Source organism: Portunus trituberculatus, chromosome 35 (assembly GCF_017591435.1).
Source record: "Portunus trituberculatus isolate SZX2019 chromosome 35, ASM1759143v1, whole genome shotgun sequence".
Classification (NCBI taxonomy): domain Eukaryota; kingdom Metazoa; phylum Arthropoda; class Malacostraca; order Decapoda; family Portunidae; genus Portunus; species Portunus trituberculatus.
The window spans coordinates 3,762,550-3,780,103 of NC_059289.1; the positions used below are offsets into that span (position 1 = coordinate 3,762,550).

At 41.5% G+C, this 17,554-nt stretch overlaps 1 protein-coding gene across 11 annotated transcripts in view; it reads left to right on the forward strand.

Moving 5' to 3' along the window:
* The window catches only part of LOC123513073 (mechanosensory protein 2-like), a 738,351-nt gene that overhangs the window by 216,831 nt on the left and 503,966 nt on the right, over positions 1-17,554 (forward strand). For 2 of the 11 annotated variants that reach the window (XM_045269921.1, XM_045269923.1), the window contains exon 3: positions 5,436-5,480. The exons of the other annotated variants lie outside the window; for them this stretch is intronic. In XM_045269921.1, the coding sequence (XP_045125856.1) occupies positions 5,436-5,480 (45 nt within the window). The remainder of the gene's footprint in view (positions 1-5,435; positions 5,481-17,554) is intronic. 11 annotated transcript variants of the gene reach the window in all.

Here is a 17,554-nt window from a genome sequence, read left to right on the forward strand (position 1 = left end):
GAAAAAAAAGAAAGAAGAAAAGAAGGAGAAAAAGAAGAAGAAAAAAAGAAAAAAAAAGAAGAAAAAAAAGAAGAAGAAAAGAAAAGAAGAAGAAGAAAAGAAAAGAAGAAGAAGAAAAGAAAAGAAGAAGAAGAAGAAGAAGAAGAAGAAGAAGAAGAAGAAGAAGAAGAAGAAGAAGAAGAAGAAGAAGAAGAAGAAGAAGAAGAAGAAGAAGAAGAAGAAGAAGAAGAAGAAGAAGAAGAAGAAGAAGAAGAAGAAGAAGAAGAAGAAGAAAAAGGAGAAGAAAAAAAGAAGAAATAGAAGAAAAAAATGAAGAAACACTAAATTCAAGCTTCTTAAGACACCTGATTAACTTTCCACTTCAAACTCTTTTCCTTTCCCTTTATCTCTACATACTTCTTAGACCCTTAAAAAAGAAAGAAAATAAAAAAGTGAAGGAAATAATGAAGACTAATAAGAGGAAGCAGTCAATCACAAATATTTCCAAGCAAACACTCCCGTTAAGCGAAGATAGATTGATATTAGAATTCCTGAGCGTGCAATTACCTTATAATGTACGATACTATTAGCGAGTTTGTTTACACTACTTTGCTTGGTAATAAGTGACTTGGATATTCTAGCACCTGTCTATTCATTATTAGGGAGTGTGGGCAGGTAGTGAACGCTCCCGAGATGGTGTATGCATGAGAGAGAGAGAGAGAGAGAGAGAGAGAGAGAGAGAGAGAGAGAGAGAGAGAGAGAGAGAGAGAGAGAGAGAGAGAGAGAGAGAGAGAGTAAACGAGCACACACACCGTACACATACAAATACATAGAACGCATACATTCTCCTCAAAATACGCTCATGTACGTAAACTATCACTTTTTTCAACACTCAACACACACACACACACACACACACACACACACACATTCGAAAAAGCAAAAATTGGACCACCTACTCTCTCTCTCTCTCTCTCTCTCTCTCTCTCTCTCTCTCTCTCTCCCAGAAGCAATAATCTTTGGGGACAAAAATCCTCCTCAAAACACAGAGGAATTCCTGAGCATGAAAAAAAATGATGATAATAATAATAGGACTGGAATCTTCTGTAAAATCGTGCCTGTGTAAAATTGCCACGTTAAGCTCGAGGAAGAGAGAGAGAAAGAGAGTGAGAGGGAGAAAAAGAGAACGATGCTGAGACAGGTACGGGAGGAAGGAAGGGAAGGTGAGAGAGGAAATGCGGGAGAGGAAGTGGGAGAGGAGAGAAAAAGGGAAGGAGAAGGAGGGTCTGTAATTCCCTTTGTGTTGATGTAGCAAGGCGACGCTCCCTTTCCCGCGTGTGGCCTAGGGAACGAGAGAGAGAGAGAGAGAGAGAGAGAGAGAGAGAGAGAGAGAGAGAGAGAGAGAGAGAGAGAGAGAGAGAGAGAGAGAGAGAGAGAGAGAGAGAGAGAGAGAGAGAGAGAGAGAGAGAGAGAGAGTGTGTGTGTGTGTACGGGGAGATGGGGGAAGAGAGAAGGACCCCACCACTCGCCCCAATCACGCCCCGCCCAAGCCCCAGCCTCCAGCCCCGCCACACCCGCCCCGCCCCATCTCAGCTCACTATGTTCCACGCTACCCCCGCCGATTCCCGCCTCCGTCCCTGCCCGCGCGCCCGCCCACCACCTCCACCTCCCTGCGTCAATACCACCCACGCGTCAGTCCACCCACGCCCTCGTCTCTCTCTCTCTCTCTCTCTCTCTCTCTCGAGCTCCACGGTTTTATTTATTTTTTTTTCTCTAACTTGTAATTAAAGACTAAATTGCAGAGAAGAAAAAGTGTTCCGATGGTCCGCAGGGAAATTTTAGAATAAGAGGAACGAAAGTCGAGTAAATTTCAAGAAAACTTCCATTTACGGAGAATTCCCAAAGAAAATGTGAAGGTTGGGTCCCCGTGGTAAGGACAACACTGATCAGAGAGTCGGAGAGTCAGGAAGGAGAAACTTGTGACAGAAAAGAGATAAACTAATAGCAATGGTAGTTTTAGTGCTAAGGTTTTTTGTGTGTTTTTATGTATTTTTTTTATTGTCACCTTGCCATTGTCATCTTATTGTTCATCATCCCTTGCTACCACCACCATCGGCACCATCATCATCATCACCACCACCACTGCCGCCGCCGCCGCCACCACCATCACTTCAACGCAAGCCAGCAACATCGACAAAAAATAAAAGCCTGCTCCACTTTTTCTTCCACCAACTTCCACGTCATTTCATTTCTGTTCTTCCGTGTTTCCCGTAGTAACCTTTTCTCCTCCTCCACTCCACCTTCTACTCTTTTCTCCTGCACTTCCTCTGTCTCCTCCTCTTCCTCCTCGTTTTCTCCTTTGCCTGACTTATCTGTCTTCTGTGTTCAGTTTTATCCACCTCTACATTTTGTTTGTTAGTTGTGATTTGTAAGGTTCTGAGTAACATGAGTTTTATAATAATTTATCTCATAGAATATCTATATTTTTTCCTACCTGTGTATATTAAGATGAATTCCCGTGCGGTAAGGCGGGAAATATCATCCGTAGCTGCACTGTCAAGCCCAGGCAGCAGCAGCAGCAGCAGCTCTGGGCTTAACAGCTTTACTAATACGTAACTCTTACTAGTTAGCGAGTGTTATGAGCTTACGTCACGCCTCCCACTGACAGGATTACTATACCAATCAGATTTTCATTATCATTAAGTACAAACACATGCTTTTCTAAAACCATAAGTGTTTACAATTAATTAGTTCTAATTTCCTATAGCGTAAGTAATTATTTTAATCTTTATTTAAAAATTAATTATAATAATGTTATTTTAATTGTCACTGCAACAAAACTATCTTAGGTTGATATTAAAGTAGATAAAATTAATACAACGAAGCTCATACCACAGTAAAAAGTACAATTACTGTAGTTTGGAATAAGTTCAATGTATTTTGTACTGATAACTGATGTATTTGTATTTCTTGTATCTCTCTTCGTAGCATTGACTTGTATGTTGTCATTAAGACTTGTTGTAGCTTCTAACTTTACTAAATGTAGACTGACTGACTATGTTGGCGTAATGGATCGATAAATATGTTGAAGGGACGCCTCTAGTGCGCTGTTCTTGGAGTAGTAGATTGTTGCTGTAGTGACATTGACTTCTGTGCTCTGCCTCCCTGCATTGTGTCTGTCTGTCGACCCTCTAAGCCTGTGCCTGTGCCCGCCTCTTCCGTGTCTCTCTGTGCCTTTCTGTGCCTCTGTGTCTCGCTTCTCTGTCTTCCCTGTCACTCAACTTACGCATGTCTAAATCTTTCCTTACTTTTATTGAGACTTTTTCTCCCTACTCTCTCTCCATTTTCGTTGTGTTCAGCCTGGTTCTGCCTGTTATTTGAACTCATAGTTTTACATGGTTTGATTTTAGGTACATTTTTATATATTTTTTTTTACTTGCATGTAATTGCGTTTCCTAATGAAGTTGTTATATTTTGTTACTCAATGAAGATTTTAGATAATGTTCGTTAACATCTTCTTTTCTACTCTTTCCTCTTTTTTTTCAACACATTATTCATTTCTCTCTCTCTTTTCTTTCTTTTTTTTTACCTCAGTACATGTAAACATTTCTTCAGTTTTTTCTTTTCATATTTTCACACATAATTAATTCATCACCCAATCATTTCCCTTCATTTCGTTTCTCTTTCCATTGGCAACCTCCTCCGCAACACAATTCGAGACCTCCGTTTATTCATTCCATTTAACTCTTTATCTTAATCAACACCTAAACGATTACCGCGAGTTTGTCTGCGTCCAGATAACTTCCTTTACATATTTTACCTTGCTCATTTATTTATCCTCTTGTCCTTCAGCCTGACATCGGCCTGCACCCTTGATCTGCTTCACATTTGTCCTTCCTTCTTTTTTTCCTCTCTTTCCTGATTTCCCATAAATTCTAACTGCCAGTATTCTATCACCCTTTTTTTCTCTTTCTTCCTCTCTCCCTCTCTGCCTGTCACTCTATCAATCTCGATCTATGCTCGTGTGGATGTGTCTTGCAATGGAACGAACAAGTCTGCAAAATGTGAATGTGCAGAGAAGAGTTTGGCTTGCGCAGAAATGAATGGGGAATGTGAATGTGAATGGAGAATGTGGAGAGAAGAGAAAACAAGACAAGGATGCATTGAGTCCACTCTTCCACAGGACACTGACACATGCTTCACTGGTAAGATGATTAGATATCCACATACACTTCTGGTAAATAATCCACATGTTTTTCGTTTTATTTTTCTTTTTCTTTTTTTCTTTTAATCGATACCAGTTATCATTTCCACAAACCTGGTTATTTTTTTCAATAGTTTTGCACACATTTCGTAACATACTAGCTACGGTTTGGCGTTTTTTTTTTTTTTGTTTGTTTTCTTCATTTTTATGTTTCGAATTATAAACTTACACCTTTGTAATTTTAATGGAATAAATCATACAAAGCCACTTACAAAACAAAGGTTGGGTGTGGTGAAAACTTAATTGCCACTGTGTGTGTGTGTGTGTGTGTGTGTGTGTGTGTGTGTGTGTGTGTGTGTGTGTGTGTGTGTGTGTGTGTGTGTGTGTGTGTGTGTGTGTGTGTGTGTGTGTGTGTGTGTGTGTGTGTGTCTCTGTGTAACCTTCTCTGTTCCGTCTCATCTATAACTTTACCCTCCCTCCCTCCCTCCTGCCTCTCGCTCACCCTCGCCCTGCTCACGCCCCTCTATTTGTTGTCTCGTTGTGTACATATTGTCTTGGTGTCGTGATGACTTTTTCCTCGTGTTCAGTGTTCATATGTTTTTCTTAGTGTTTGTGTACTAGTGTTTTTTTCTTTCCTCCCCATGTCACGTTCCTCCGCCTCTTAAATGTCTTAGGCTTCCTCTCTATCTCTTCCTCCACGTCCGCTCCATTCTTCTTCTCTAAGAGCACACAGTAACACCACCGACACCGGCAGCACACAGGCGACACATGCGTCGTGGCCGCCACTGTTGTGCTAACACCCATTCTACATTCACAAGAGGATGTCACCGCCTCCCTTCAGCGTATTTACCGATCTCCGTCTTCGCGTGCCGCCGCTCCCAGTGCCCCGAGGTCTCTCCGCCACGGGCATTTAATCTCCAGTGCGTGGCGAGGCAGCGAGGGACTGAGACGGCGGCAGCAGGGCCACAAAGTTGCTGATGCGGCTGCTTGACCTCTCTGAATTGCTGAAGGGAAACAGACTTCATACAAATTAAATGTTTTAGTGTAAAGTTTCCTCATGACCTTGGTGTCTTTCTTTGTTTAGTACTTCCGCTAGTGATGGGTAATTGTTTGTCATTATGTGGTGTTTGTTGTGTTTCCTGCAGTCCTCTCCGTGTCTCCCTGAGGCCAGCGAGGCTCAGCAGGCCACATCAGCAAGGAGTCAGTGTTAGGTACCCCCGCGCCCGCCTTATTAACCCTTCTCTTACCACAGGTCGGTATGAACCCCAGATAAAAGTATTCACTCCCTTTTTCCGAGGTAAGTTGGAGAGCTACTCTGCCCCCGGGGTCCTCCTCCCCCCCTCCCTCCCTCCCCAGGGCTGGTGAGCGGCCGGCGGCATTTGTTCAGGCTTTAGGCTTCCTGCATGAAGCTTGATGCGTGCGTGTGTGTGTGTGTGTGTGTGTGTGTGTGTGTGTGTGTGTGTGTGTGTGTGTAAATATGCGTGCATGCAGGAGCTTGCGCGTGTGATTGTCCAACTGTGCGCGCGTGTGTGTGTGTGTATGTGTGTGTGTGTGTGTTTGTGTGTGTGTGTGTGTGTGTGTGTGCGTGCACGTTGCAGCCGTGCTACCTGTAGTCCTACGCCAGCCTGGGACGCAGTACCCGCTGGCGTGCTTGGCTCAGGAGGTGCCTCGCTTAGCGTCGAGGTGGCCAGTGCTTCTGCCACAACTGTCCTGCACTCACTGACCAGACTTAGCTGGAACTGTCCAGCCAATAGCAGAATGTCATGCACCACACCTAACACACCTAGGGACACACCGCTGAGTGCCCAGGGATGGCGGCAGATACTGACCTTCCTCTGCAGTGAATGCATGACAGGTTGGCGGCGCCGCTGCTAAACACTTCCGCCTCGTTACTAAACCACATGTAAATAATTAAAGTGACACCCTATTAGTTGTAGACTCCAGCATCTCTCGTTCCCTTGGATGACGAGACTCTAGACCTGCTTGCCCTTCACACTTGCCAAGCTTTACTATTGTTACTATTTGAAATATTCTAAATAATGCCTCTCCATATTCAATTGCTAATGTTCCTACTTCTTTTTGTCACTACAGTCATAACTATAACCCTTTAGCTATAAGACCGATCTTTAGTGATTTTAATAATTCAAACTGCTTAAAAGTACAGCTAATATCTACTGCTGCTATTGCTACTGCTGCTGTAATTCTCTCTCTCTCTCTCTCTCTCTCTCTCTCTCTCTCTCTCTCTCTCTCTCTCTCTCTCTCTCTCTCTCTCTCTCTCTCTCATTTTTCCCTGGGCTGCTTCCTTCATCACTTCTCGCTCGCAAAACACCTTCCCTCATTACCTCTCCTCTCTCTCCTAATTAATCACCTTCAGCACCTAGTCTTTCAAATTTCTCGATCGCCTTAACGTCATGCTGATGAAAAGAAATAAGGAAATATGTACAAACATTAATTTTGGGGCATTAAGTAGACGCTCGACACATAACTCAATATTCATGTCTTGCACCATGGCGATAAGCGAAAAGATATTTTGGTTTTGAAAGTTTTTTTTCTGTTGTACTGTAAGTTGTATTTCTTTCCTGCTAATTGTTCAGTCTTATATATTTTCTTTGTTCTTAATACTAAAGCAAATAAATAAGATGGGATTTCCTTAATAAATATCTATTGTTATAAGCATACTTCACTAACTTAATCGAAATTTCATATAGAAAGTTATTCTCTCCCTTATTCCGTCGCAATATTGCATTTTCTTTCATTTTAGATCCTTCGTTTTTCCATCATGGTAACTTTTAAATTACTGCAATTTACTTTCTCTTTATAATCGTCATATCATAATTATTTTTGTTTTTCAATTCAAAATTTCTTCGTTTCCTTCATGACATTTAATTCTCTCTTAATACTCGTTTTTCTCACTCTTGCTCACGCTTCCCTCGCCTCGCCCACTGGCTGGCGTGCATCCCGCTAGCATGACGCTTCCCGTGCGGCCCCACGTGACGCCAGGCCGGTACGTCACTCGCTGAGACCTTCGGTGACCCCTGGATCTCCTTCCCACTCATTGTCACTCATACAGAAAAGCCATTTAATATTCTAAAGAAAGACATGCACATCCTTACAGTGCTCAAAATTCACCTAATCTCATTTTTAATCTACATTATCTTAATATGTCCTAAGCCATTTGTAGTCACTTGTTCAAAGTCAGGACAATGTCAAAATATAGTTGGATTTCGCTGCATACTGCCACCTCTGAAAATCAATCACATGTTTCATAATACTTTCCATATATCAAATTTCCATATTTTTACGTGATGTCTTAAAGTTGATGTATGCATGAGAAGGAACTCCAGGGAGCTTCTGAAGACTGTCTCTATCAATCCCTCCCTCCACGTTCCCTCCCTCCCTCCCTCCCTCCCTCTAGCGTCCAGTCCCTCGCTTCCAGTATTTGCATTCCAGGAGCCACCGTGACAGTGTGTGGTGTCCTGCACTGCGACCCTTCTTTAAAACTCTCCCTCTCACTCCCACGCCGCTGCCTTCACACCCCGTCACATAATTCTTCCCTGATATGCTCCTCTCTGTATATTTACCTTGCTTATTTCTCTCTCTCCCTCTCTGCATTTTAATAGTAGTTTCGCCAGATATACTTCACCTTGCGTAATATAAGAGACAAGAACGTTATGAAGCGCAAATGTTGACAGGAGAGATGATGCTCTGACACGTTTCTCACTTCACATCCAGACTCCGGTGCGTGACTCGCGTGCAGATGGCGCTGGTGGAGTCCCTGCGGCTCCTGGGAGAGTGTGTTACAAATTATACTGTGGCGTCTCTCTGAAGTCACTCCTATAAGGCGCATCACCTCAAGGCACACACAAAGATAAATTTAACTTGTAACACGAACTGTAAAGCTAAGCGGGGAGAAAAATAAAGTAAAAAAAATATAGAGAGAAAAGGTTACGATATGGATACAAGCGTGTGCACACTACTAAGCCAACAGTGCATTTCAGTCACTATTATCTTGTATAGCTGGCGCCACAACACATTGCATTACTAAGTGCTATTAGGTCTGTTTTTATATCAAAAAGCCTAATTAGAAGAAGAGTAAAAGGAAATCAGTGCGTGATTGAAAGACTCAACGATTTTACGCTCCCACTTCTAGACTGATGGCGCTAGACGAGTTTCCTATTAGCAGATGAGGTGAAAGTGCTAACTACTGCTCAGAAAGCCTCAGTAAGTTTCCCGTAAGTCTAATGACCGCGCCTACTGCAACGCACCATACAGATCCACTGAAGCAAACTGACAGATACACAAACACTTCGCTTCTTGCAGTAGTGACGGATGACGAATTAATTATTTGTATCTTAAGACGCGATGAAACATTAATTTGCTTATTAGTTTTTGATATCCCTGGAATAAAACTTAACACTCCGCCTCAAAACCTTGACGAATGAATTTCTTTATGGCGCCATTACTCACTTTAATAGTCCATTTCTAAAACTTGACACCTCCATTACGTAAAAATGTTGCCACCAGGAAAAACCCTCAACGTCATTTATACATTAGTCAAATTTTAAAGCCAACCATTTTAGTCCCTGGAAATAAAAGGCGCCGCGGGACATTAAAAAATTACCTTCGCTATTAAAAAACGTAAAAGTCTAGACCAATATATTCAGTGACGCAGCTCCCCCTCTTCCTCTTCCTCCTCCTCCTCCTCCTCCTCCTCCTCCTCCTCCTCCTCCTCCTCCTCCTCCTCTTCCTCCACCTCCTCCTCCTCCTCCTCCCACCTCTCCCTTCGATATGATCCACTAGCCTCGCCACTACCACCACAAATAAAAGGAAAAATAATAAAAAAAAATTGGAAAAAAAAGCTCGCAAGTCTCCAGCGGCAAGAGACACAACGTCACCATCACTACCACCACCACCACCACCACCCTTCACTGCCTGCCCGCCTCGCTCGCACAGCCATAGCAAAAAAGTGTAAAGAAAAAGAAAAAAAACTAAGACAAAATTATAATAAGAACAAGAGAAATAGAAAAAAAGCTAGGGCGCGTAATAACCTGACGATAGATAGAAGTGTTTAGGAGGTTAATAATTTTGATGCGATAATAATGAAATGATTAGTGAAGTCAACAAATTCCTGGGCAATTCACCTAAAGCTGCTAAATTGCCTGCCAGGTGGAAGCAATTAGGCAGATAATAATGAGGTAGGATAACGAGAGTACTAGATTGGGTGGGTTAATTGGAGGAACTGCAGAAATAAATCCCTCAGTGTAGCTTACTGTGAGGTGAGTGGAGCAGCTGCCGGTACGAGGATGATGTCAGGATTGATCTCCACTGTGTTCCATGAGACTCGGCCAATACTCACTGCAAAAAGGAAAAGGGAAATATCAAATCCTTTCCTTCGATATCCAAAATTAGTGTTTTAATGAGATCTTGCAAAATTGGCCTTGCGTTTATGAAGAATTATGAATGCAAAAAATGTATCGTAAATCTACCAAGTAAAAATACCAAATTATATATAGATTAATAAATGACATACCAGAAATACAAAGGAAGATGTCTTTTGCGGTAAATCAAAAGTAATAGATTAAGAGATAAACCATGAACCAAAGAACATACCCATGGCTATATTGCAGATTTTGAAAACCCCACCACGAAAACACTATACGAACACATACAACGAAAATTAACAAAAACCCCTTCCTTTACTAACCCCCTCATGTCACCCCCACCCTCATCCTTAAAAAAAAAAAAAAAAAAACTCAGAAATCGAATCATAAACATGGGAGATTAAAACCTTTCCAAACACCATCTCTAAAGACCCAATCAGAGGCAAGTAATCCAAACAACCCACAAACAAAGGCAGCCAATTACAAGCTGATCTCTGCACCACGTCAAACCAATCAGAATTCTACGCTGTGCTGTGCTGCGGTGTGCTGAGCGAGACGGAACACATGCAGGGGAGCGGGCAGTGAGTGAGGTGGAGGGAGGGGAGGTAGGATGGAGGCACAGGGAGATAGGAAAGAGCTGTACGCCCCCATCGGCTCATCGCAGATCCCAGAGTCCGATAACTCCTGTAATAACTTGCCAACCGATGGAGTCGCTGTGTGGAAATCCGTGTTACAATGACCAGCCCCATGCCCGCGCGCGCACACACACACACACACACACACACACACACACACACACACACACACACACACACACACACACACACACACACACACACACGCGCGTTAACGGAGTGTCCTCAGCTAATGTGGAGGGGAAAAAGGAAAGGAATCATGGAATCACTTTCATCACAGGTACAAACGAGGAAAATAAAAGTCCAGAAGGAAACAGGTAAGGAAAAGGGAAATGACACCAACAGGTAGGACTATTTATGTCATATTTTGCATGTTTCCATTACTCTTTTTACATGAATTATCCCTCCCAGACATGAACATTGCTATTGATACTACTGCTACTACTAATACCACTACTACTACTACTACTACTACTACTACTACTACTACTACTACTACTACTACTACTACTACAAGTACTACTTTTACTTCATGTACCTGCTGACAATATTGCAATGAGACATAACTATACCTGTACATGCCAATACATACCTGTGCTAATTAAACACTTTATCTCTTTCAGGTAAGTTGGCTTCGTGTTTATCTGAACTAATTTCTTGGTGCGTCACAGAGGCCAGGTGAGTAACAGGTGTAGGAAGATTGAGCTGTACTGATTATGTATTGATGTATTTATGTATGTTATTTTTAAGTACCAATTAGTTCTTTCCTTCACTATTCTCTCCTCAAGAAATATATTATACAGGAACTAAAATATTGGTGGATTATGTTTTTTGTGGATAAGAGTTCAAGTGTGTGTATATGTGTGTGTGTTTGTACAGGTGTAACGAAGCATTGATTGCAGGTAATGTCTGCTTCACCTTCCCACATATCCACGAGTGAAGGTGAAGGTTCACGGCTTTGATTATTTTTGTGCTATTAGTTCGCCCACCTATTTTGAAGACGCACTGCCATTCACTGCTTATTGATGTATGTATGAGTGTATCCGCTTAGAAACAGTGAGGAAAGCAAGTTGAGTAATACAAAACATAAGCTTCATCACGGCAAAACAAATCAACACACATTACTCTTAGCTCTTTCATCTCAACGCACAACTATTGATACACGCATATTTGAGTAGATACATTTACGTGCAGTGAGGAGAGTAAGTAGAATATTACAGAACAAAGGCTTCATCTGGTATAGAGGAAACACAGTGCTCTTATTCTTATTCCCAAAACATAACTAAGCTTGCAAACATACGAATAAGTACGAATGTTAAGAAAATAAAAAAGGTTTCCCCCGCAGAGTAAGGTATTGTGCGGCGCTGTGTTGTAGTGTTTGGTGTGCAGCCGCGTGTTGTGCTTGGGAGTAATAAGTTTGTTGGCTGAAGAATCCCGTAGGAGGAAAATACATAAAACCTAAAGATTTCTCGGTAGCGTATTCTTACTTACCTCGTGCGTGACTGTTTTACACACACACACACACACACACACACACACACACACACACACACACACACAGACACACACATATCTACCAACTCGAACAAACAAACACTTTTATGTAAATTAAAAGTTTTCGCCGACATCAAGAAAGAAAAACACTTCCAGGCTGTCACTTTCAGGGGGAAAAATATCACGTAGCTTGTCAGACGCTATTCGAATATAAAAGAAATTACACGTCAATCTCATGAGCTAGACAGAGAGAGAAAAAGAGAGAGAGAAAAAATAGAAAAAATAGAAACTACGCCATTTACCCTTTTTCAGCAGGAGGAGAAAGAAAAGAAACAACAATCCATCCATATAAAGTTCAGGTTTAGAGGTAGTCAGTTCCTGGAAAGAACATTTACACCCAGAAAAGCGAGACCGTCAATGCCACGGGAGTCTTCACCGCGCCTGCATACTGACGGAGGGAGAAAATATAAACATAAGCATCGTAAACAGAAATACCTTCATTACGCCGCGAGTAAGACGACAGCCAGAGCGAGAGAGAGAGAGAGAGAGAGAGAGAGAGAGAGAGAGAGAGAGAGAGAGAAAGATGACTCGGTTCGTGATTCAGGAAAGAAAAGAGGCAAAACAAGGAACACTGCATTCCCTCGTATCTTGTGCTGTTGCTTTATGGACGATTTACGAGACTGGAGCGAAGGCAAGACAGGTGCATGAGGCTTGTGTGTGTGCTGGGGGAGGGAGGGGGCCAAGACCAGTGTGTGTGTGTGTGTGTGTGTGTGTGTGTGTGTGTGTGTGTGTGTGGACAGGTACGAGGAAGGTGTGGGAAATAGATACATTGCGGAAAATCAGACATCTTGGCAATAAAATGATTTGTGGATGTGAGATGTTGAGATTTTACACAATGATAGTTTCTTTCCCTTTATTACAAATCATTACTTTATCTACTACTGTTACTACTACTACTACTACTATTACTCCTCCTCCTCCTACTACTACTACTACTACTCTTGCTGCTGCTACTGTCATCAAAGCAAGAGTGATACAGAAAACATGTGCAACCGTCAGAATACTGTCATGCTAAACCAACGCCAGAGAGAGTGAGGAAAAAAAAAGTTGTGTTGAAATCATGACAAAATACAACACGCCAACATTTTGCCACACGTTCGGCCTTCCATTTTGAAGCATTTCATCCACAAATTCTTGCCTTCTCTCTCTCTCTCTCTCTCTCTCTCTCTCTCTCTCTCTCTCTCTCTCTCACACACACACACACACACACACACACACACACAAGAAAGCAAGGCCAGTAAACAACCAATAGAGATTACAGCGGCAATGTATAATGTTATTCACACTAATGAAGGTGTTGCTGCGCGGTCGATCACTGCAAACGAGTCCTGAATAACTATTTTACCTTCCGCTACCTGTGTCCCGGTATTAATCTAAATTATGATCTGATATATTACGCTGTATATCAGGAAATATCAGCGAGAGAGAGAGAGAGAGAGAGAGAGAGAGAGAGAGAGAGAGAGAGAGAGAGAGAGAGAGAGAGCGTACTACGACTCAATCGGAACATCGCTACATCCTTTAAATAAACATGAAAAAATAACATAAACTCAACAAAAAACAATAAAAGCGAAATACAACACATGCACAGACACACACAAAAAATAGAAACAAGAAAGGAGGGAATGAATGAAGGAAGGGAAGGAGGGTGAGAGGGCGGGCGAGGATGAAGGAGGAGGGCAGAAATAAGAGGATAACGCGAAGCTCTGGAAGAAGAGAGGGAGAACAGGGTATTCCTGGGAGAGCAAGCTGTTTACATCTCCCCTCGTCCTGAGCCGCCCAAGACCTCTCCCTTTTATGTAATCGAGGGAAAGAAAACGGGGAACCAGAATGCCACTTAGGAAGACCTTGTAGAGGGCTGCGGTGTATGGAAGGTAATGGACATAAGGGCAGACTTAGATAAATGTACAATGCTTATGGTAATGACACTGGAAATGGGAGTTTTAGAAGCATTAAAGTATCTGACAGTGATGTTTTTATTTGAAAGGACTCTAAAGGGAATGTCGTATGCAAGGAGATGCTTCAGTTTAATGTAGGTAAGTATGGAAGCTGTAAAATTGTAAGGACTTGGTAGGATTCATATACACACTGGGAAGGGAATGCTAAAGTGAATACTAATGTTAAAGATAAATCGTTGAGACTGTGTTGGTTTGGTAATGTTTATATACGTACTTTAAAATGGCGCCAAAGAGAATAGTGTAGCTAGAAATGCCTTTAAATCGTTGGGGTTCCGTGAAATTTCTGTCCACACAAAAAATAATATCAAAGGGAATTCTTAACTTTATGATACTCGTTCAAATTACTTCGTGAAGGAACACTAATAATATGGATTTGATTTTAAAGGCATACTTTCATCTATACCTGATACGGATATATGGATAGGATGAGATACTAATAAAAGATGACATATTTTTTTTAAGCAGAAGAGAGGCAGACAAAGAGTAAAGTTCAAGAATAGAAATGTTACAAAACGTCTCCTTCAAAAAAAATATAGACACATATGGAAACGTGAGAATGATAAAAGAAGTAACCTATTTAGGAATAAAAGGGGTTTAAAACTCTTAAAGGTCAGTGGTTAAAGAGAAAGAATCCAGTAGAAGGTTAAACGTAAACCTCTCGTCCATCACATCCTCCTCTAAAAATATCTTCAAGGAATGGTCATGTAAAGAAACACTTTCATGGAAAACCAATGAAATTTAAAGAATACCACAAAAAAGAAAGGAGGAAAATAAAAAGAAAAGGAGAAATGAAAAGAAAAAAAAAGAAAAGAAGGGGCAACTTCAAAACCTGCCGTGACTTTCCTTGATTGGATTTCAGGCTAAAGATTTTTCCCTCGACAAGTTAACCTCAAAAACGGGGAGGGAAAAAATATAGGGGAAGAAAAAGTATTTCCGCCATAAAACCCTCTCGTGTTCTTCATATTTTATTGCTGTTCTTGTTCTTCTGGCACGGCCACGCCGTTAGTTACATGATTTCCAGCTGCTGCGGCGGCGAGAGGGGATATCAAAGCAATCTATCACGCTTTACTTTTACATTACGTGAGTTACCTTTGTCATAATGGCCGTGGTACAGTGGAACCATGCGTGCTTTGGGGTCCGAGGGGTCTCCAGGCGCACGGGTCTGAATCTTGTCCACGTTCCGAGTGTAGGTTAGGCTTCCTCACTCGGGGCAACGGTTTCCTAGCGGGTGGGTTTTGAGATAGGAGGCAACCCAAAAAGTAACCCCTTTAGCCCATAATTTCCCTTGAAAAGCCTAAATGGTATAGAGAAAAAAAAAAAAAGACGGACAGATGGTACGATCAAGGACGGGGATGTTAATTACGTACGTCCTTTGTGGTAATGACGTCCACCGGAAGTCAATCACGGGGTTTTCTAACTGTGAAGTACATTACCGCCTACCAATGGGATGCTTATACCTAACGAGCTGAACAAGCGGTAAACCTTGTCTGTGTGTACTAAAAGGGATGATTTACAAAGGCGCGTTACAGCCAGCGGGCGACGAAAGTGCTGATACATATCCTCGCCTTTCACCCTTATTCGTGATTTTACATGTATTCAGTCTTGGTTACTGAACTACCTTAGGTCTATTTCCATCACTAAAAATGCCTATTATACCTTTTACTTTATTTTCAGAGAGAGAGAGAGAGAGAGAGAGAGAGAGAGAGAGAGAGAGAGAGAGAGTGCAGCAAATTAACCCAGACACGCAGCTCAATCATCACTCACGAGGCAATTAATTAATGAGTAAATATATTAACACCTCGCAAAGTTTGGTGCTCCGCTCACTGGATGCAACACGCCAGCCTCCGAACCCTTGACAGGAAGCCTCTAAAACCATCCACTGTAAAATGAAGCTTCGACAAGGCAAACAAATACAACAAACAAAATTTACCCAAAAAAAACTTTGTACCCAAAAAAACACTCCAGAAATTCCCAGAAACTAACACAAAAAATTACACCGGAAAGCATCCTTGGAAATTTGACCCTCCCTAAAAAATTGAAAAAAAAAAATAACTAGAAAAAGTTAAGGTAGTTTTCAATCAAAGGCATTAAATTAGACTTAAAAAATATTACCTTTCAAATTTCATTCAAAATCTGTTTAATATCAACCCAAAATGATACGTAAGAATACAACTCAAATTATTTTTACAAACGCATAAATAAATCATTAAAAACCCTAGTAATTTAGTTCTAAAATGCCTAACCTACAAAACCATAAAGAAAATAGGAAAACTGGCACAAAATCACTAAACTTTTCGAAAACACCCACTCAAAAATAAACCTAATAAAAAAATCAATCTAATTAAACATGAACCTTTGCATCTCCTGAACCCAAAGAATAAGATTTGAAGCTTCACGTGGATCTCAACATTGCAGCATCATATCTCTTTTTTAACCGGAAGCAAGTGCCTGACTGGATAATCCCGCCTGTCGCGCCGCCAAAGAACGGTCCATTCACGTCTGGGCTTCTAATTAGCTTGATCCCCGCGACGAGTGGGATGTGGTGGAGGCGCTGAAGGAGGCAGAGAGGGAGAATGAAAAAAGAGAGGGAACCACGGCCGACCTCATGAAGGCAAGGCATGTGTTTTCTGTGTGATGGAAGAGAAAAAGACTATGCTACATGATGGAAGGACGAGAAGCGTAATAGGAGGAAAGGAGAGAAACGGGAAATTGTAGCGAGAAAGGATGGACAGGAGAGGAAAAAGGGAAAGAGAAGTTACAGGAGGAAGGGAATGATATGGAAAGTTAAAGAAGGGAAGGAAAGACAGACCAGATGCAGATGATGGCAGTCATGTAAGAAACGGAGGACGTGCGTGATATAGGAATGAAGGAAGGAGTTTTAAAAGGAAAGGAGGGATTCGGGTCACAGATGAGAAGGAGGAATATAGTTATTATAGAAGTAGGAAAAAAAGAGGAGTTATAGAAAGATAGAGGTAGAAATTGAAGTAGTTTGATATGGATAGAAAAGTGTGATAAAGGTAGCTATATAGAGAGAGAGGTAAGAAAGGACGAATGAAGTCACAAAAGATAGGAAGGAAGGTCAAAAGAAGTGAGAATAAAGAAAAATAGAGAGAAATAAAACATCCTAGAAAATACGGAAAGGAGAAAAGATGGGACGTAGAAAAGAAAGAATAGACAAGAAGAAAGCCAGAGTGGGAATAACGAAAATAGGAAAGGAAGAAAGGAAAAGTAAGGATGAAAGGAGGAGCGAAGCTGGGGACGGAAGGAGGGTCAAAGAGGACAAAGGAAAATATAAATGGCTACAATAGGAGAATGGAAAGCAAAGATCGGATTTATTATGATTGGATAAAATTCCCTAGTGATTTAGAGAAGAGGCCTCCAGAAATAGATTATGACACGAACTTTATACTTCAATTAATAAAATGGCCGATAAAGAAAGGGAAGCAAAAGACATGGAAATATTACATCTTATAACTAATGAATGATAAAAAAGTCAACACACTCAAAACATAAGATTGACGGTGAAAACAGCTCAAGATCACTGTCACAACGATATTGCTGACCACGTGCACTAAGTAGGACGTGACATCGCTTCAGCAGTGCCCAATGCCGCCCTCAGCACTCAATGATAGCCCTTTTCTAAGCACACACAAAAGGAAATGTGAAAAGGTACGGGTAATCTTATTTTTTACGAGTATATGCCAGCATCAGCACAAGAGAGAGAGAGAGAGAGAGAGAGAGAGAGAGAGAGAGAGAGAGATTACCCACAAACTTAACCTGCAAGCAATCATACAGAAAATTATCGCTTTTACTAACCGTTCCTTTCCTTCATTTCTCCCTCTCCCC